The sequence below is a fragment of the Psittacula echo genome (genome assembly GCF_963264785.1).
Source record: "Psittacula echo genome assembly, chromosome: 1".
Classification (NCBI taxonomy): Eukaryota; Metazoa; Chordata; class Aves; order Psittaciformes; family Psittacidae; genus Psittacula; species Psittacula echo.
This window is the reverse complement of record NC_137735.1, coordinates 98,218,228-98,238,532: the sequence shown is the minus strand read 5'-3', so window position 1 is coordinate 98,238,532 and position 20,305 is coordinate 98,218,228. Positions and strand designations below refer to the sequence as shown.

The window sequence follows — 20,305 nt, the reverse complement described above, 5'->3', positions numbered from 1 at the left end:
TTTGCTTTTAGGTGGGCGAACAGAAAATGAGCATCCAGTGAGTTTCAAAGGTTCGAGCCAGGCAACAGCCGTTCCTGCCAGTGAGAAGGTCAAAGGAAACATTTTGAAGCAGTGTTTGAAAAATACACCAGTGTCCATGTTGAGGCTCTGGAAAGGGCACTGGTTCCACTGGCAAGCCCCAGTTCTCTTCCTCTGGCAGTGAAGTGGTTCAGCTACAACTCCTGCTGCACCCTCAGGCACCGGGCACCACGTGAGGGTTTGAGCAGCACTCCTGGTGAGTGATGGTTCCGGCTTCCCCAGGCATGGTGTGGGGACCCTGGCACTGCAAGTAGCCACCTGCAGCGCTGGAGACAAGGAGGATGATTGCACTAGATATTAGGAAGTTCTTGACTATGAGGGTGGTGAGGCACTGGCACAGGTTGCCCAGAGAAGCTGTGGCTGCCCCATCCCTGGCAGTGTTCAAGGACAGGTTAGACAGGGCTTGGAGCAACCTGGTCTAGTGAAAGGTGTCCCTGCCCATGGCACGGGGTTGGAACTAAGGTCTTTAAGGTCCCTTCCAACTGACACCATGCTGTGATTCTACGCTTGACGGCAGTATAGAAAGATAGGACAAATTATAATTAACTGTAATAGATTACATCTAAAAGTTACACATTCCACTGTGCTTATCGCTCTGACTCAGCATCTGGCTTCAGAGCAGCTCAGGGAATACATACCACATGTCTGAATGGGATTTCCATGCTCACTGTGGAAATCAGGTACCTGTTGGGAAGGGGCTGCACAGGCATTCAGAATTACTGTGTTTAAAGCCACTTGAAACTTATAACAAAAAAAAGTCTCCTATAAACACAGCTTTCAGCTTCCATGGGAAGAGTGCCAACATAGCCATGCCTGTAAGTGAGGTCACCAGTGAGCCTATTGGGATTGGTCCCTTTTTAAAAGGGCACTCAAACTTCCACTCTGAGCTTTTTGTTTTCCTGTAAGACCTTGCACAGCATGACTCATAGCAGAAGCTGTTCTTAAAATGGAAAGAAATGCAGCAGCAATTAGTGTTTAGAAATGCCAGATAATTCCAGCAAGTCTGCAGTTGTTGAATGCCCCTGTAAAGTCATTCCGCTCTTCTACTCTACCAGGACAGTTGCAAATTTGGGGATGGAATTCCTGTTAAGAGCCACACTAAGAGGTTTCTTCTCCCCAGCACTACAGGCACCCACCCCGGCTCCCTTCCACCCAGAGAGGAGGGTGAGGGACCCAATAGGACCCTTCTGTGCCAGGCAGGGTGCAGCAAACCCTGCTCCGGCTTCACTGCCAAAAGGACACGCAGCTCATGGGGCTCCACCTGCACCTGGAACAAGGAGAGCTGCCAAGTTCTTGAAGGTTGCAGCTTAGTGCGTTCCTCTGCTCTCTGGGAACTGCTGGACAGCCTCAACCATAAAAGCAATCACTGCTTGTACGTTATCCTTCACCTCTTGTATTGTCTGTCACAGCTCCTCCCATCCGAAGATCCATTCTATGAATTAGTCTTTACTACACCTTGCTTCAGAGTATTCTATTAAAAGGATAAAGGCTCGCTACTGATCACTGCTTTTGAGAAGCAGAGGGTCTCATTAAAACAGGTTTCTTGTACTTCCCTGTGATAAACTGATTAAATTGGGTCACCATGACCGAAGAGGGTGGAGAGGCTGGGACCTGCTGTTCAACGAGGAAACCCACAGCTCTACCAGAGCAGGTTTGGTTTATTCGAATGACTCCATTCAATACTCTACACACGTACCGAGTGGCACCCACCACAAAGCGCAACAGTCCGAGAAGAGCAGTGCTAGGGTTGAGTGCAAGCCACACAACTCACCGCGGCCAGGGGAGCCCAAAGGTTCAGGTCATTTTATTTTTTTTATTTTTATTTTTTTTTTACAGTGTACATCGTTAAATAACGTAAAGAAAACGCCTGTAATTCAGAAACAGATTTTATGTGGAAAAAGATACTCAAAGTGTAATATTAAACAAAATAATTTAACAGTTCAGTAGCATTAGTTTATTCCTCTAGACTTCAGTTATTCATCCACAGGAGGGGAGGGGGGAATCAACGGTAAATAAAACCAGTTCTTGCATAACATTAAGTGAAAAAAAAACGACCTCAAACTTAGTAGATCGAAATTAAATAACCACATGCTGCATCCAGCCAATCGGTCCCCCTGGCATGAACGCTCCCCTTGTTTCATCCCTGCCTCAGGTCTGCCACTGCTCCCGTTGACAGAGCTCACCTCACTCCTCACACTGGGTGCCTTCAGGAGATCCCCTCTGCATCCACCCTGGGACTCCTGCTTTCTGCCTCTTCCCCACGTGCCCACCTCAAGCCTCCTCTCGCCTGTAGCTCTACTCTGCACTTCAGTTACAAAGAACAACCCCGCTGGGCCTAAGGAACTGGAGCTCTCCCCGCTTGCTTTCACCTTCAGCCTGTACCCAGCCCCATTGCCAAACCTGCTGTAAAACAAGAGACAGGAAAGGAACGGAGCTCGAGCGTTTCTCTGGAAAGATGAAAGAGCGAGAACATCTGCAGACAGAAAACTCCCTATTAAGGCTCCAGGGGGGAATAGCGCTTCAGGAAGGAAACAAAACAGGCAAGTAACATCTCCGTGATGCGCCAGCTTCCAGGATACTGGTGAGCTACTCCCAAGTACCAGGAAGCAGTACCCTCATCCTTCACAGCTTTCTGCAGCACTACGGGAATACTGGCTGGTATTATTCTTACTTTGAAGAGGAAACCAGTATTTGTTTCTTTAAATATGAAAGGGAGAATGACCAAAGCAGAAGGTACAGTACAGTTCCTAAGAGGTGACGGATAGTTACAGTCCTGGTACCAGCTTGGAATTTGGTAAGAGTGAACAGAATCGTGAATCCTCCCAGACAGACAGAGGAAAGAAACTTCTTGACGCCGGCTGTTTCAAGTACATCCATTGCCGGCAATGGACGTTGCACCAGGACATTCCTGGCTTACATGGATTTTACCAAAAATTAAATAAAATTAAAAAAAAAAAAAAAAAAAAAAAAAAAGAAGAAAAAAAAGGAAAAAAGAAACAGAAAAAGGTAAGCAAAGCAATCCCAGCAGACAGGCCCACGCCAGTGGGCAATGGCACCTCTCCCTCAAGTCATAACCTGACCAAACACCTTCACCACTTTGCCGGTGGAGTCTAACTGCATCTTCAGTTGGGCCTCTCCCAAAGACACACATTCTCCCCATCCTCTGTCCATTTCCGATCCAGACCTCCTGCCTCCGCAGCCAATACTGGCGAGTCCTGTCTTAGCTTCACCTGCACTCCTCCGTCCCCCGCCACACCAGCCACCTCAGACCTGAGGACAAGCTTCCCCAACGCGTGGAACACTGTTCCAGCCCGCAGCCTCCATGACTTCCCCCTCCAAACACCTACTCTAAACAGTAACGGTATCACTAAAGAAGCTCTTAGGTACAAATGGTCCGTCCTTCTCTGAGCCTGCCCTGGCCCGCCTGGGGGTCTGCTGGGAAGATGACGCTAACTGCAGAAGCAATAGAAGTCCAAGGCACTAAAATATCCAGCAAGCATACTGGGAGAACAGACAAGTATTCAAGTACATTAATTTATACAATTTTACATTCACATTTATTTATCTAATACAATGAAAATACAAAGGAAAAAGTTAAAGTGTCTCCAATAAGTATAAGGATATAGCTAGCTTTTTTTCCCATTTTTTTAACTTTTTTAACCCTCTATATTCCACTCATTTTTAAACTACTGTTGTCCAACAACATTTATATATCACAGTGTTTCCACATCAAAACTGATGGTAAGTACATGTCCGCAGGGAACTTTAAAAAATTCTTTTAAACAATTTAAATTGCTCTAATGCTGCAGTCGAAGCTGTTAATACCTTACTTAAAGCAGTAATGACCTATAAAGCACGGGCTGCACTGCAAGTCCATTCGTGTGCCCCACCATTTCAGAGCCAGATACGATTGACTGGGGAGAGGGAGAGGAGGGGGATTTGGACAACTTTTCTCTTGGTCTTGGTTCTTCAGGGAGAGATGAGAAGCGTGCTAAAGCCTCATGCTAGGATTCAGCTCTCCCACCTTGACACGTGTGGATTCAGCCTCAAACTAGAGAAAAATTATACAGCAAGACTGCATGAACTGACCCCGTGACTTTTCTTCACAACTCTTGATCCCAACAAGAGCAGAACCCCTCGGTCAAAAGCACTGCCCCATCATAAGGATGCTGATCATCCTCCTCCCCCTTCAAGGCGTGTGGGGAAACTCCCTTTACAGAGAGTTGACAGCAATGGTTGGAAAAGAGAAATTTATTCCCAGTCTGGCAAGCTACCAGTTCATTGCAGCACTAGGAGTTGATACAGGGCCCCATCTCCCTCCCCATGTCCTGTCCCGAGGTCTAAGCCAGCAGGGTCTCTGTGCATGGCTAAGTGGTCCGCAGGTTGGAGCCTGGAGGGTTGCTGATGGATTTTTGCAAGTTGCTGATGTTGAAGCTCTGCAGAGACGCGGCACCAACGGGCTGGAACTGGCCAAGCGGGGGCTGTGCTGGACCACTTGTCGCGCTCCATGGAGCGGCAAAAGACGCTGCTGGGTAACCGTACTGCTGCGGAGGGCACATCGCCTTTGTGAAGGGACCTAAAGAGGTAGCTGATGCTGCAGAGATGGGTGTAGCACCCAGGGAAGATGTCATAGAGATACAGAGCTGACCTGGTGCTGAGAATTTTCTTGCCATTCCAGGGCCCTGGAAAAACACCCAACCCCCAAGAAAAGTTACACACCTGTGCTTAAAAACCACAGGTTTCCCCTTGCTCCAAAAGCTATTCCCAATGGACGCTGAAGAGAACGCACTGTGGCTCTCCTGTTTGGTTATCCCCTTCCCTCCCACAGCAGGTGATACAATCCTGCACATACATCAAAGACAGAACTGACAGCTTTCCAGAACAGCTGTCCAAGCTCCACAGCAAGCCGTGTTTAACACCCCAATGAGACAGCACTGCCACAGTTCCCTACCCTAAACACTCACAGATTATGCCTTACCTCATAGTTGCTATGCCCTTTGCCAACTTTCTTGCCAGAGAGGTTCATGGCATCTCGGGCCCAGTTATCTACCAGCTTGTGCAGGTCGTCTGTGAAAGTCCCTTTCCGGCTTGAGGCAATAGCAGTAGGCTGAGGCTGAGGCGCTTGGCTGTTCACCGTAGCCCCGACTGTACTAGTGCTGCTGGTCCCTACAAGTACAGAAAACAGGGAATCAAAACTTAGGTTAAAGCTCATCTTTCTCTAAGTAAATGTAATAATTGTGGTAATGGTACATCAATAGAGAGCCAGTTAAAATGCCATGCAGGTTAATTCTAAGTTTCAATCCCAGGACACACTGAAGTGGGAACTACAAGGACTCCTACAGGCATTTTCCCATATTAAGGAGTATTCCATAGATAAGTTTACTTCTCAAGGCGTGCTGCAAGTAGTCATCTTAAGAGGGGAATGGTAGCAGCCTACAGGCCTTTGTAGAGGAAAAAGGAGATTAGATTTCAGCACTGAATGACAGTAGAGCCACGTCATTCTCTCATCCTGCACCTCTTAATTAGCAGCAATCACGACTGGCACGGGTCAATTCCACCTTGGAGGCAAATGCCAGATGCTGAATAAGGAGCAGTACAATCAGCATCATCAGCTGCTCTGTAGCAAATTATCTCCACTTTGTCAAATGAAGACAAAAATTCACCCAGATTACGTAAAAAAAGCCACAGTGAGAAACAGCAACTGTTGTTTCCAATAGCTGCCATACTTATGTTCTTGAGGATAACCAGATGGGACTGTCTTCATCCACCAAAGAGCCAGGATCAGCAGGGGAAGTCTGCACTGCATTAAATTTTGCCTTTTGCCTCTGAAAGCATTTTTTTGCCATTATGTTCAGATTTCCTACGTCAGAAGAACAAGCATTTCAGACGCAAACAACTAATAGAGCTGAAAAAAGGCAGAAATGAGAGTAGTTCCTCAGATATGTTTTGACAAGTTTTTCTATTTGCTGGGTTGATTGTAAGAACACAAAAAAATCCCCTTCACAAATACCAGGTTTCAGTTCTGCTACAAAGCTTGCTGAACATTACCCTGCAGGGAAAATAAAGCCTAGCAGCTTTGTTTTGGATAGCCTCGCTATCCTCCTCCCACTTACAAACAAGCTACCGCGCTTGAATTCAGGTTTTTAAACAACACACTTCTTAACAGCAACCAAAGAAATTGCGTGTTATCAAGTTCCCCAGCAGCATGGCAAAGTATCCTCATGTTCAGATGTGGGAGCGATGGTTAACTACTAGGGCAGACTTTTTCTGAACGACATGGTAAAGGCAGAATGAATCTGGATTTCTCAAATCCATTTTGTACAAAATCAAACGACATCATCAGTATCTGGCCACAGCAGTGCTAAACCCAGCACTCCTTGCAAGCACAGCATCCTCACCTACTTGGTTCTCAAAGTTCCTCAAACATTTCTACCTGCTCACTCTGCAGACTGTAACTGGGAAATCCAAGGAAACCTGAGCTTATGGCAGACATCTCTGAAGAAAAACAATTAAAAGTGGAGCATCAAAGATGGCAGCAGTGAAAATCATCTCTCTATTTCAAAGGCTAAATGACAGTCGCTGTCTCTTGTGTGACAGCTATTTCATCTGTTCCACTTTCCCTGGCTATTAGCCACATTCTTTGCAACCACTGTATCAAGAAAGAACTGGCTCCAAACCCCTGCAGGAATGTTTCATATCGAGGAGTGAATTAGGAAGGTGATGTACTTACTATGCAGGACAAATAAGCACAGTGTTACTGCCTCTAGTAGTACTGAGGAGGGAAGGATATGTAACCCTCTCACCAGTTCCAGCTCAGGCCTGGAAGTGGTTCCCGGTCTGGGTGCCCACAGGAGGGGCAGCAGTTGTTACAGGCAGGCAAATGCATGCAACAGTACAGACGAAAGGGAAAGAAAAGAAAAAGGTTCCCTAACCAGGGTGTGCAGCTGCAGCACAGATGAAGAGTAACAGGAACACACGATAAGGTAGCAAGGTAAATCTACAGTGAAATAATAAGAACCTTAAGCATGTATCATGTAGAAAGGGCTCAGAATACCATTACTTAATAAGAGCAATGATATGAAAGGTGAAATTAAAGACAAATGAGGCAAAAGCAAGGAAGGGGTACTCAGGGGATGCCAAAACCAGTAACAATCACATTCAGCTGTGAGGGCTCATGCAGGGATTGACACACTTGCTCCCATCCTCTTCATAATGGCCAGTATCTGCTTTCGGTATTTCACATTTCCACTTCAATCAACCAGCACACTGGCTCCTGGACCTATACTGGAGGCTTCCTTAGGCCACAGAAGGGAGAGAATTAATCGAGGTATATACTACAGTGCATTCAGCTGAAGATATGAAAGATCATTTAGGAAAGTTTAAATGGCTTTGATTCAGGGAGGGAAAGGTAGGAGGCTGCAAGAGCTTAGCCTCCAAAAGCCATTTTGTTAGGGAGCTCCTATCTCAGGTCACTGACAGACCAGCCTACACCATTATAGGTGAGCTATACAGTCACTAAAGCTCCCACATAATGTCAACTTAAAAAATTACTTCTCAGGAATTTCACATTTTAGCTCTGATGTAGTCACTGCTGCAGAAACTGCCATCCAGAAGAGTCTGATAAGGAAGTGCTTCAACTTGTAGCATTCAGTGGAAACAACCCCTCACATTCCTGCTCGGTCACAGCAGCCGTCCCCAGTTCTGCTCTGACATGAAGGATCTGAAGTAAAACAGGCCTGCCTCTCTCTTTCTCCAGCTTGCTACCATTAATGCCTTCATTCTGCCCTTTTATATTTACCCATGTAAACCAGCAGCCAAAAAGACCCCTCTATAACAACCTTGAGTGATATGAGCATACACAGGCTTTTCCTACCATCTCTTACTTTGAGAGATGCACTGGAGATCTCTGATGGCTTACTCTTACTCTTAAAATGTTGAAGGAGTATCTGCAATTGGATCCACCACTGAGGTGGCAAACCCCATCAGATCTGCAAATAAACCAGCTGCTCAGAGGTACAACCTTAGCACATTACAGTGAGCAACTGACCCCAGTGATCAGTTTGCTCTCATTAAGGGATGAGCAGAGTTCCACAGTGAAGGTGAGGTTCTGCCTTGCCTCCACTTGTCTCTGAGAGTAATAGCCAGACTATTCAGTATACTGACAACAGAGTACACATTATAGGGCATAACATAGACAGACAGATGCTGTGCTGGAGACAGAATCAGGGAGGTAAGGCTTCAGTGACCAGAAAAAGCTTATGAATAGCTTTACAATCAGGAATCGGAGATAACAGAAATAAGATAATTACTACAGAGCTGGTTGCAAGGACAGACTTTTTTCACCATCTTCCCTGAAGCACAAAGAGAGAGTAATTTGTTAAAGATAAGAGAAACAGTGAGAAATGTTTAGTATCAGGAAACAGTACAAAAAGCTTGGTGAGAAACAGAGGACACAGCACTGCAGGGCTCCTGGAGTCACTACTCAAGGACATTCCCAAAGGAGGAAAATCCCAAGACTGGTCAGTTTAATCAGTTGTGCTTTCAGAAAGAGAAGAGGTTCAGCCTCTTACATTTATTCTTCACAAACTGTAATGAAGAATGTCAGCAGACGTCACTGTCACAACTGGCTGTTATCCCAAAAGGAAAAGCAACTACATCTTCCACATTTGTCAGGATGTACAAAGCATTTTACGACTGTCTAAGTCTGACCAGTTTACAACATGAGAAAGATTTATTTGAAAGGCCAAGTGCTTTTAGTTTGCCACCTTATGTTCTCAGATCTGTGGCATGGTCCAGACACTCCCTGCGCCAAGCAGTACCACTCTGTTTCTCCAGCTGCACAGTTAAAAGCATCAATTACTGCACTGTTTCCTCAACACTGCTGGTTCTAACCCAGCATCTTCTCCAGTTGCCACTCTCCACCACAGTCTGCAATAGCGTTTCAAGGACAAGACTCCAGGAAACAAGCAACCTGCAGTAAGCTGAGTGACAGCCAAGCTGCGCCATGCCAAGCATTACCTGCTTTTACAGGACAGCTACAACACACTTCTCGAAAGGAATCCATTTCCCTTAGCGCCAGTCCCACAAGCAAGAGATACACATGCCAATAGTGCTCTTACAGCCAGATGATGGTTGATTTGCAGCAAGTCAAGGCCTTATAAGTAAATGATACTCATATACTCAGTTTATTGTCAATTTCAGAAACAGAATGGCTGCTCTTTATATTCCCTACACCAAAAAAGAGCAGGCCACACTTAAGACGATTTTTTTTATGTTAGCTTTGGTAAGAACTTAACTTCTTCCAAGAAAGGAGCCATAAAACTTGAGATTGCAGATGTCAGTGCCCACCTGCACATTAATATACCCAGCATCTCAATTTGAGAAATTAAGTACTATTAGTACTCATATCCTCAAATCCAATGAAGTGGGATATAGGTATCATTGCAAAACTGAACAGTCAGGAAAAATTCCTCTTCCCTCTGCCTGGGTCCCTTTCTCAGAGGATGGAGCTGGTTGCATTGCAGCTGTCTCTGCAGAAGGCCAGGCCCAGTTCCTGCACATGACACCAGCTCAGCTGTGCTACTGCTAACTGTAGCCAGACAGATGCTACAGATGCACGGTACTGTCATGCAGCGCAGTGACTGGAGCTCTTTTTACACCACTTAAAGCTTTTTCATATCAAGTCATTCCAGAGGATGGGAAATAAATGAACAATATTTAAAGGGTCCAGCCTGCAGAAGCAGCATGGAAGGTGTTGCAGCACTGCCAGTAAAAAGCATCACATCAGCAGCCTCAGCTCAAGCGCATCATTACTTCAATCACATCAGAAGTTTGAGGCTCTCTTGTAAGTTTGGCCTAATCCAAGTACAAATGAAAGGATTTTGAGAAGAGCTGCAAGGTACCTTGTGAGGGTTAACAGGATGTTTGAAGATGTCTGTTTCCCCACCTTTACTCCTATTTGTTGAACATTTAGTATATCTCCAATTTACAGTAAAAGCTTTTAAACCTAAGCCCATTACTAGGTAAGAATCTTTTGAGTTTGCCTGTAAATATTGTAAGTATTTTTAAAAACCCTCAACACTTTAATCTTCAGCAATCCCCCTGCTAACGAGCATAAGAAGTCAGTATTAAGTGCCTACAGGTGGCATCGATGCTCTACAATGTAATCAGTACTAGTGCTGAGCACATGCATGAACTTGCATCACAAGCATGCTGCTGGAGGAAGTCAACATATTATATTCCCCCACCAGTTACAGCAGTGTCCAACTAAGGACTAATTTGGAAAACAAATCTTCCTCACTGTTCCACAAGAAAGACTACCTCACCTCCCAAGTCTCACGTCAGCTAGCATATGCTGAAGCGTAATTCCTAAGGCAAGCCAAAAGAAATGCCTGCTCAGCTACAACTTGCTAACTCTCCCCAGTTTGTTACCTCACTGAACTGTCCTGAAAGTTTCCACCAAATGGAATGTTATTATGTATTTAACAACAGAGAATACCTAACATGAGAACCCAAACTTCTAAAGGTGTGCGAAGAGCAGCTCAGCTGAGCCATGGGATGGGAGGTAATAAACATAAGGTGGCAGATTAGAATGGGCTGCGTGAAACAGATCCAAGCAGCAGGAAAAAACCAAACAAACAAGAAGACCAAACAAAAACAGACAAGGAAGGAGTAAAGGTGTTACACACAAAGAGCCAAGCAGGGCGTACTCAGAAATCGGGTCCTCCTGCCACCAGGCTTGAATGTCACTCTCTCAGATGCACAGTTAAACTTCGCACAGCCTGTGAGAAAACAAGAACAGGAAGAACAGAGAAAGGAGAGGAGAAGAGACAGAACACCACTACAAGATGTTAGCAACTTGAGGTTGAAAAGGTGAAATGCATTAACATGACACACAAGAATAAGCCTCAAACTGGGGGACCAAGGAGTATGTAGACAATATACGGAGTGAAGAGACTCCCTCTAATACCTCCAGACACGAGGCCAAGTCTGCTGTGTTACTCTCTGGGACATAACCCAACAATAAGGTTGCAATCTATAGGAAAGCCAAATCCTGGCAGAAGTATCCAATTCTAAAGCAGTACTGCGCAGCTCTAGATATAAGGAGATGATTCATGTAGCTCTGAAATACTTGAAAGAGTTCATTAAAAAAACACCTCTACAGAAAATTCTTTCAAAAAGTCTGTTTCCATTTTCTGTCTGTACTTCTCCAATTTCAGTAAAAACACATTAGAATTGATATATTCAGGCAGCCTGTGGCAAAGCTTTTCAAAGAGGTGCTCAAGGAGGAAAAAAAAGCCCTGGAACAGCTAAGTTCAGAGAAGCAAAGGAATCAAGCTGTCATTCTCTTAATGACTGGCAAACAAAAAAGCTCTCACAAATAAATCAGAGCTGTGTCTGAGCAATTATTTGATAACATACTAATAGCAAACAATCCACGAGTAACTTGAGTAAATTAACAACTTATTACTCCTACCATTCCATCCTTCTACACTAACTCTTCCTTCCAGGATAATTCTTTAACCCATGAACCTTTTTATCATTTGTTGGTAAAAATTCCACTGACAGAAACAGCCAAAGCAGTTTGGAAGTCTAATCTGTAAACACCAAAGATGCTCTGCCCCTTCCTTGGTCTCACTTCACACTTTCAATCCCCCCTTATCGTCTGTCTCCTCGTCCTTTTGGCCAATACCTTTTCCCCAGGTCAGCAGAACATTGCTTGCCACCACAACACTGCACTCTCTCGCATTCCCCTTAGTGTTTTCATTACAGCAGACAAGGCCATGCACTATGTATTCATAACAACCTCGCTCTTCACCTACACGTGAAGATAGAAACCTAGTTGCAAAAAACCCCACTCTTATCAGCTTCCATGCATAGGTTAGAGGTTATCAATCTAATTTTCCTGATGTATTAAAAAAAATCAAGTGTCATCAAGTTGGTCATTTGTTCACCAGTAACAAAGGTGCAAGACTCAACACTGATTCCATTCAAAGTCTTACCTTGGCCTGGTGCCGAAAGGCTTGGTACCGAAAGGGCACCATCACTGGTAAAGGCAGAGTAGAGATTTTCACTAGAAGGTGAAGGTTTGAGGGGCTGTAACAAATGGTTCTGCCCAGTCTCTGGCACACTACCAGGAGGATGAAGAGTCTGCTGGGGGGGCAAGACCGATGGGGCACTTTGAGCTGACAGATTGCCTAAAAGAAGGAGGCAGGCAAAAAGTCATTCAATGTTTCAGTTTCCCCACATCATTTTCAAAGCTTTTATTGTCGTTCCCCAGGGACAGGAGTAAAAACAGAGGAAAGTCTGACTGGAACATTTACTAATGGAAAAGAAAAAAGGTTATCACCATTTGGTCAAGCGTGACAATCCAGGCAAGAAATGGGTAGGAAGGGGGAGGGAACTGCTCCAGTTTCTGGGAAAGCATTAAGACTAGAAAAAATCTTATTTATTAAGTTTTATGGCAACTCTGTGTTAGCTCACTGTCACATGCTCACACACAGCTCCCATATGACGTAACAAAACCAAAGTGAGCAGCCAGGGGGGCTGGATACAGAAACTTCAGCATGATGTGGAATTACCAAAGTGAATGTGCAAAAAGCAGCAACAAATACTCTTGATCACAGTACTGGCCCTCCAACATTGTTTACCCAATGCTGCAGGATTTGACAGACATCTACAATTACCCAATTATCTGACACCCAAATAATTCCAACAGAAACAACTATTTTTGAGTTCTGTTTATTATAAAAAGGGTTTTAGTAAGAGAGGAAGCCCTGACAACTGAAACTGCTTCTCGACCTGTAAGCACAAAAAAATTGTAACTCCACTAAATAAAGAAGATCTCTACTTTAACATCCATCAGTTGTGCCTAAGTTTCTGAAGCGTAAGGCCATAGAAATACTGTGCTTAAGTGCTACTAAGGTAGTGAAAATCACCAATCAAATCACAACTTTAAAACTGCTGTTACAGAACAGCATCTTTCAGCAGATTACAAAAGTCACAAGCAAGACTGCCAAATAGCAAAAGCAATTCTGAAAATGATCTAGTAATCCAAGTAGTGGAGGAACTGGGTCACACCCCACCCTCCCCCCAAAAAAGACAAGACAGAGACACGGACATAGATCTAGGAATGAAAGATGGTACCTTGTCTGTCTTATCTACTCAAAAACTTGAAGTAAGTCTCACCTGATAGCTGAGGGCTCTTATTTCCCTGTGAGCTGCTACGACTGGACTTGCTGCCTTTTCCTTTAGTAGGTCGTCTTCTCCTTCCTGAAAGTGGTGCAGCTGGGGGAATAATTACTGCAGGTGGGGCTTTTCCCAATTTCATGTATAGTGACTCAATCTCCTGCTTCTGGCGACTCTGCAGCTCCTGGATCTCTTTAAGGTGCCTAACAAGTTAAAAAGAGTATGACTTACTCAAAATTCTATGTATATACATGCATGCATACAATCCCTGCCCTCCAGTCAAGCTTGACCAGCTTCTTTGGTCAAACTCTCATTAACATTTAAGGATGGAGGAAATAAATCTTTACCACAAATAACCACTGAACATACATGGTGGGACACTTGCCATTTTCTGCTGTGCTCTAACCCTGGCTAGAATTCCAGCACAAAGTTCCCAATGTTGTAACCGTAGAACCAGGATAAATGGAAGTACAAAAATACCATACACCTACACTGCAGGAGATCAAATAATTTGGCACTTAAATGCTACAGGAATAGCTAGATTACTCATTTTCTGAGACATACGGCCTTGGAGACATCTACATTTGTATTTGCCTTAAGGGTTTTTTTCAGAGCAGTTGCATACACAAGGTTTAAAATCACCAGCTGTGCTAAAAAAGTTTGACTTTCAGTATAAATAAATTAGCAGGTCACATTGCTCAACTTCCAATTCTCTTTTTCCCCAAGCCAACAAGGATCCTTCAGGAGAAGGAGAATGACTGGAAATGCCAGAAATGCATATCAGAAATACAGAGAGTTGCGTGTCATTTTCAAATGAGACACACATTATTCACCACTAACTACTAAACTTCAGATGTATGGAAGCTTTGCATATCACTGCACTCTTACCCACACTGCAGCAATCAATCTAAACACATACAATAAGGTCACAGGTTAAAAAATGAAGTACAGCAAACACGCATATACCTTTTTTGTCATAATTGTGTACTACTACTTTCTTACTAAAAAAAAAAAAAAATCTTACTTGCCACCAACACTGACAATGGGTCCTGACACTTATCAAAGGTTGAGTCTTTTAAAGTTTACTTTTGTTCTTTGTGAAAAGTAGCATACAGATGAAATCCACATTAATTCTGTTACATATACTTCAGACACAACCACACAAGGAAAAAAAAGCCTTACTTCTCCCGTAACCGACGGAGTTCCAACTTCAAGTCTTCATCTTCAATATCAGACTCATTGTCACTGCTCATGTAGGAAGAGTTGAATGAGTTGCTAAGGCTCTGAACAGGGAGGCTGATCTTCGACCCCAGGGGCTGGAGGGAGTCTGGGCTCCCTGAGCCATCATCCAAATCCTTAGCCATCCCGCTTAAGAAGGCGGCCTCTGGTTCAGAGGACGGACCATTCATGTGTGGGGACTGCCTCGAGTCCAACTCTGTTTTCGGAGCTGCAGCTGAAGAAGCCACTTGTTCCAAGCCCACAGAGAGAGGAAGAGTCATTGGCTCTTTCTCTGCACAGCTGACCTCATCCTGAGTTTTAGACACTGAAAAGCGTCCAACTTGATCCGTTGTTGTTGTTACCTGAAAGCGCCCGACCTTAGTAGGCTGACCAACATCTACTGGTAATTGCAGCACAGGAACTGTCTGAGGAATGCTATCTACCACATCCAAGGAAGAGTCAACAACAGCCTCGCTCTTCCGACTGCCAGCCTGCTTTACCAGTGTACTCTCTGGGCTACTGCCAGAAAGAGATGAAGAATCAGCGGAGGTTGTTTCAAATGGCATAGGCTTAGTTTCAGGTTTGTCGCCCTCTTTTAGCACATCATCCACTGCCACAGACACCTAGAATAGAAATACAATCAAACAGACTTTCTTAGTTCTTTCTTAACATGATGCTTTTGTTTAGCTTAATAGTAAGATGCATCTGAGAGGGAAAAATAACTCATTTCCTTGGTATGCCACAAAGCAAGCTACTGCTTCCCTCCAAGCAACACAGTGCCACACAAAATAGTACTTCTAAGCAAACTGGAGGATTAATTTCAAGAAACGCAGCAAATTCAGAGGGAACTTCCTTCAAAAACAGGACATTCTACAGTGAACACATCAGCACTGTTAGCCAAAATGCAGCTAGCATTAAGACCAAGGCCAACAGTTACACAGCTAAAGCTTGACACGGTAAAATGCTGTATTCACAATGCTAGACCTACATGATGGAGTGCAATCTCTGCCCTGAAAACAGCACCTGCACAAAGCACTGCATTCATAAGCTCAACATAGACATTTTTCTCCCCACAGAAAAATCCACCATGAGGCCCACTTTGCTGGAACTATGCAGGAACTAAAAGATCCTGTATCAACAACCAAATGAGTTTAACATTTCCTACCTGAAATCGTCCCATCTTGAGAACACCAGCTCCTGCTGTGGTAGCCATAGCACTGCCCTCTCCACCACATGATGCTGAAGGTAAGGAAAAGGAGAATGGGATTTTGAAGAAAATGAGCAACCAACTATTTGAACTCCAACTGTTTCTTTTTATCTACTTCAAACTCAACCATCAATTAACTCCTGAGAGGACTTTGCATTCACGCAACCTGACCTGTTTTTAGAGCTTACCATACAGAGTATCAAGACATGCTGTTAAAATGAAGTATTTTCCTATCAAGATTCCCTGCACAGTATACTTGCTAGAAGTACACTTAAAGATAGCAGCAAAAAAAACCTGCACACTGATTTCTAACAGGGATGTGAAAACAGCCAAAGAATAAAAAGCTTGTTTTAATTCAATACCCACACTTAACTACCTACACTTCACAAATGCCGGAGACTATTTATTAATAGGAAAGTGGCAAGTTGAAGAAACGCTATAAATCACATTTACTCAAAGCAGTCTGCCTGAGGCTTTCAGAGCTGGATTCTTAGGTATCAGCTCCTAATTTTGTTGCTGTATACACTGGCAGCGTAAGGTTACAAAGCCGAGATATAACATTCTATTTTAAATGAGTTCTACTGGACAGCTTGTTGTGTTTATTAAGGAAGGTTTGTTTATTTTTACTTTCTAAACTTCAGCAAACAAAACCCAATTCATTTTCCACCAAATAACTAAGTTCTACAATATAATTCACTACCAATATACCAAAATGACAATATATTATTTTCCTGCTGCTTTTATTAGCTTTTGAAGGTTTATCATTGAACTTCAGAGGCATAATAAATAGTGTTTTCTAGATAGTTACTAAATAATTTTAGTACCACATTAACTGTTGCTTTTTAAAAGGAAGATTTTAAAAGCTAAAACTATTAGGTGAATACTGACAGGAAAAGTTAGTAGGTTAACCTTCATTTCTCTATCTAAATGGAAAGCAAAAACTCTTAGGTTAGGAACAAGTATCCTACACAGAGAACACAGCACAATGATGCAAAATGAGAAGTCTTAATGTTGTTGCCAGGAATACAAACACAAGACAGAAAACTGTTCCTTCAAATCCTGAAGCTGTATCTTTATCAGCATACTGGAGATTCTTTGCAAGACTTAATTTAGCATTTTGGACAGCTTTAAATCCTAAAATGAGTTACTATAATATACATACATCATTCCACCCTCCTGGCCTACAACGGAAAATTTCAGTCTTGTTACTAAAAACTAAAATGATCCTTAAGGAACTGCCACCATATGATTTATTAAAAAAGGCTATACGCTTCCAAGTTGTTAGTCTGTTCAATTTTAGATTGTATCTGCATGCTGACAAAGCATCTGAAGTTATCAAGCCTGTCTTACCATCCTTCAGAGACTGTGTTGCTGTGGACACCAGCCCGGTAACCGTTGTAGATGCTACTGAGGGCACAGACTACAGGTTTGAGGGGGAAAACAAAGTAAATGAAAAGAATCAGCAGTTTGTTTGAATGCCAACAAATGCACCATATAACATATTACATGATCTTTACTCCCACCAGAGTCAAAAGTATGACCCACAAGACGAATGCAAGAGTTTTTAACCTCCAAAACAAGCAACATTAACAAGAGATTCTGCTCGCCTTACAACCATGAGGCTGTCAACAGAACATCCTCTTTTGCTTTGCAGAAGACATACATAAGTAGCCATTTGGGGATCACAATGCCAATCACTATCTTCATTTTGTATCAAAGGTTATTATTATTGTCTTAAAATTTCAGACCCACACTTGAAACATACCTCCCAATTTAAGACTGACATATCGCCATACTGCTTTTATATTACTCTTTCCCCTTATTCTGTAGTCACTTCCCCTTCTAGTTTGATGACATTGATGGCATCACCACAAAAGCTAAATTAAGAGCTAGTACCAAAACCAGCCTCAGGAAATATGTAATCTATTGCCACACAGAAATTTTTTCCAATTTTGGTTGACTCAGTCCCACCAACTGCAAGATGACTCTTCTTTTTCATTTTTTAAAGTCTAAAGACTGGTCTAGTGATATTAAAGGCAGTGACCTAAGAGCACGATAACACCAAAGTTTTTCAAGACTACTGAACTGCCAGCACTGCAAACGTACACAGGCAGGAGCAGATGTCACTGGAACGGTCTCTGGACTAAGGGTTCTTCTCAGCTTAGCATCCAGATCTTCCAGTGGCTGCTGGGACTGAGAAAGGAAAGAGTAAACAACTGTCCAGCACAGGAGAAACACATCACATTTGAGAAACAGCCATATTTAATACTAAAATTTAAAGCAGTCAGTACAGCTTCCATATTTCTACCATATTCCCTTTCTACACGTTTGCATTTAGCATGTAAAGCACAGTAAGAGTGGAAGCAACTTAATCAATGTATCTGGTGAAACACAATAGAAAAGAAGCATTAACTGGAACTTCTGTTGTTCCTGAAGTTAGCACATAGGTTGCATTCTCACTCTTAAGAACTGAGCAAAGATGCTGCAACCATCCAAGTTCTACCCTTCTTGGTAATTGTATCATGGATTATCTAAAACCTTGAAGTCAGTCAGTCAATTAGGAAATAATAATATAGAAAAATTCAAAAAGATGCAAACCTGGACAACGCAAGACTGAGGGTAACACAAATTAAAAAATTAAGAATAGTAATTTAAAAGACACACCACTTACAAGTTCCCTCAAAGAAGCTATCTGGATGGACTGACTTGAAGAGGAAGAAGGGAGAGAGTCAGAATCTTTCTTAAGTATGCTTATTACTTAAGACTTCAGCTGTGAGTTGGCATCCAAGACATTTCAAACTTGGCCAACTGAATTGGGGAAGGGAAGAGAAGATGAATCACCTAAAAATCTCTTAAATACAATAATTTTGAGTGAATCTGAACTTTTCTTATTTAGGGCCATACCCAAAAGATACCTATAAAAGAAGAAAGTGTTGGCAGATAGCACCAAGTTGCAGTTCTGATCCTGCAGAGTAGAAATTTTCATCTAAACTTCAACATCATTAATCCTTCTAAATCTTTTATACTAAAAAGCTAGATCTGTTTTTAGAACTGAAGCTGAGGTCATGGCAACATACAAACATAAAACACAAAGACGCAGACCTGTATAATGCTTAGCAGACAAATGAGCTAATTAATTTCAGTAATACTCTAAAATAAAAAGGACATTTCACCTGAAATACTATGTGATTCTCATCACTTATTCTCACAAGATGATTTTTTCTTCAAGTGAACAAAGAGTTAAGGTATCTGAATGATCAGGAAATAAAGATATCTGTATGGAACAAAGGTATCAAAATAAAGCTTGAAAATTTATCTAAATACATTTAAGGAATAAACAGAACAGATATTTAAGATATTTAAGAGGAACAAAATATCCAGAAACTGGTCTTGAGAGGACATGTACTTTGCCTGCAAATTAGGATTCTGGTACTCAGAAAAAAAAGTCGTGCAAAGAGCTCCTGACAGACACAGTAAGGAAGGCAAGACCACCTACTTTAAGACAAGCCAGTAATTTTCCAGACAGTACTACGTGATAGCAGCAAAGGCTCAAAACAGTCAATTAGATTTGATAACCAGCTGGTCTCCTCCAATTTTGTCTCACTCCTAGGCAGGCTTTAGAGTTCAAATGAGAAGCAAAATTAGGTAAACTGTTTGAAAAGGACAAGCAGCAAGGGATCTATATTCGTGCCTCTTCCATACCACAAATCCTGCCAGGAAGACCTATGACAAACAGGAAGAAGCCGCCCTTTTGCAGTGGTACAGGGGGCTGAGTCACATAAGTGGCTGCAAGTGCTTTGAGTTTGGGGGAAAATATTACTTATATACCCAGTTCCAAGCAACGACAATAAAAAGGACTATGAGTTTAGTGTGACTGATTTTAACCAGCTGCCTCCAGGTTCCTTTGCTCATGGTAAGAGCACAGATAAGAAGTACCACCAAATTATTGTCTCTTCTTCAGCAAAACCATACTTGAGAAAGAAATGGCTAAAAGGCATAAACCAGCTTCTGCCTCCAGAAACCACTGGGGAAAAAAAAAAAGTGTTACTTCCTAACACTGCCATCTTACAGCTCCACGTAAGTTACTCAGCTTCTTGCTCAGTTTGGAAGCACAAGATACTCATGTCCTGATTACTCACAGGGCAGGAACATGGCACTTATTCAGCCTGCTAGGAAGGAGCTGCATAAAACCAAATACAGCACTCCTTTTCATGACGGGTTTCAAGAGCCATACCTTCACTTTCACGGTTTTCTTATATAAAGAACACAAAATTCTGCCTTTTCACACTGAATAATACTTTCCAAGTAGCGGATGGGTTCTCATTGCTTATAAAAGATTCAAACATGCTTTAGAATTAAAAAGAAGAGACAACCAAGAAGTAGTTCCAAACACAGAGGGCATGTGCGAGGACTACTTTATTAAGGTCACTGATTTGCATTTGCTCCAGCAGATGAAGACCAAGGAGGTGGCAGAGTAAGAAAAGACAGCAAGAGCCGTCAACTTAAGGCACATTGTAACTTAGGTCAGCTACACTGTTTCCAGTCTATGCAAACTCCGACTTGAGAGATTCTTAAGATATAACAAAATAATGACATTTACTGGAAGAATTCAAG

At 42.8% G+C, this 20,305-nt stretch overlaps 1 protein-coding gene across 10 annotated transcripts in view; it reads right to left on the bottom strand.

Moving 5' to 3' along the window:
- Positions 1-1,855: 1,855 nt before the first annotated feature.
- WNK1 (WNK lysine deficient protein kinase 1) overlaps positions 1,856-20,305 on the bottom strand; it is a 105,152-nt gene continuing 86,702 nt past the window's right edge. For 6 of the 10 annotated variants that reach the window (XM_080611764.1, XM_080611766.1, XM_080611770.1 and 3 more), the window contains 9 exons: positions 17,798-17,884; positions 17,042-17,111; positions 15,650-15,723; positions 14,449-15,107; positions 13,267-13,469; positions 12,081-12,275; positions 10,767-10,859; positions 5,057-5,244; positions 1,856-4,760 (listed from right to left, as the gene is read on the bottom strand). In XM_080611764.1, the coding sequence (XP_080467890.1) occupies positions 4,446-4,760; positions 5,057-5,244; positions 10,767-10,859; positions 12,081-12,275; positions 13,267-13,469; positions 14,449-15,107; positions 15,650-15,723; positions 17,042-17,111; positions 17,798-17,884 (1,884 nt within the window). In that variant the 3' untranslated portion in view covers positions 1,856-4,445. Of the gene's footprint in view, positions 4,761-5,056; positions 5,245-10,766; positions 10,860-12,080; positions 12,276-13,266; positions 13,470-14,448; positions 15,108-15,649; positions 15,724-17,041; positions 17,112-17,797; positions 17,885-20,305 lie in introns of those variants that run through there. The other 4 variants (XM_080611767.1, XM_080611773.1, XM_080611765.1 and 1 more) reach the window with 2 other exon arrangements.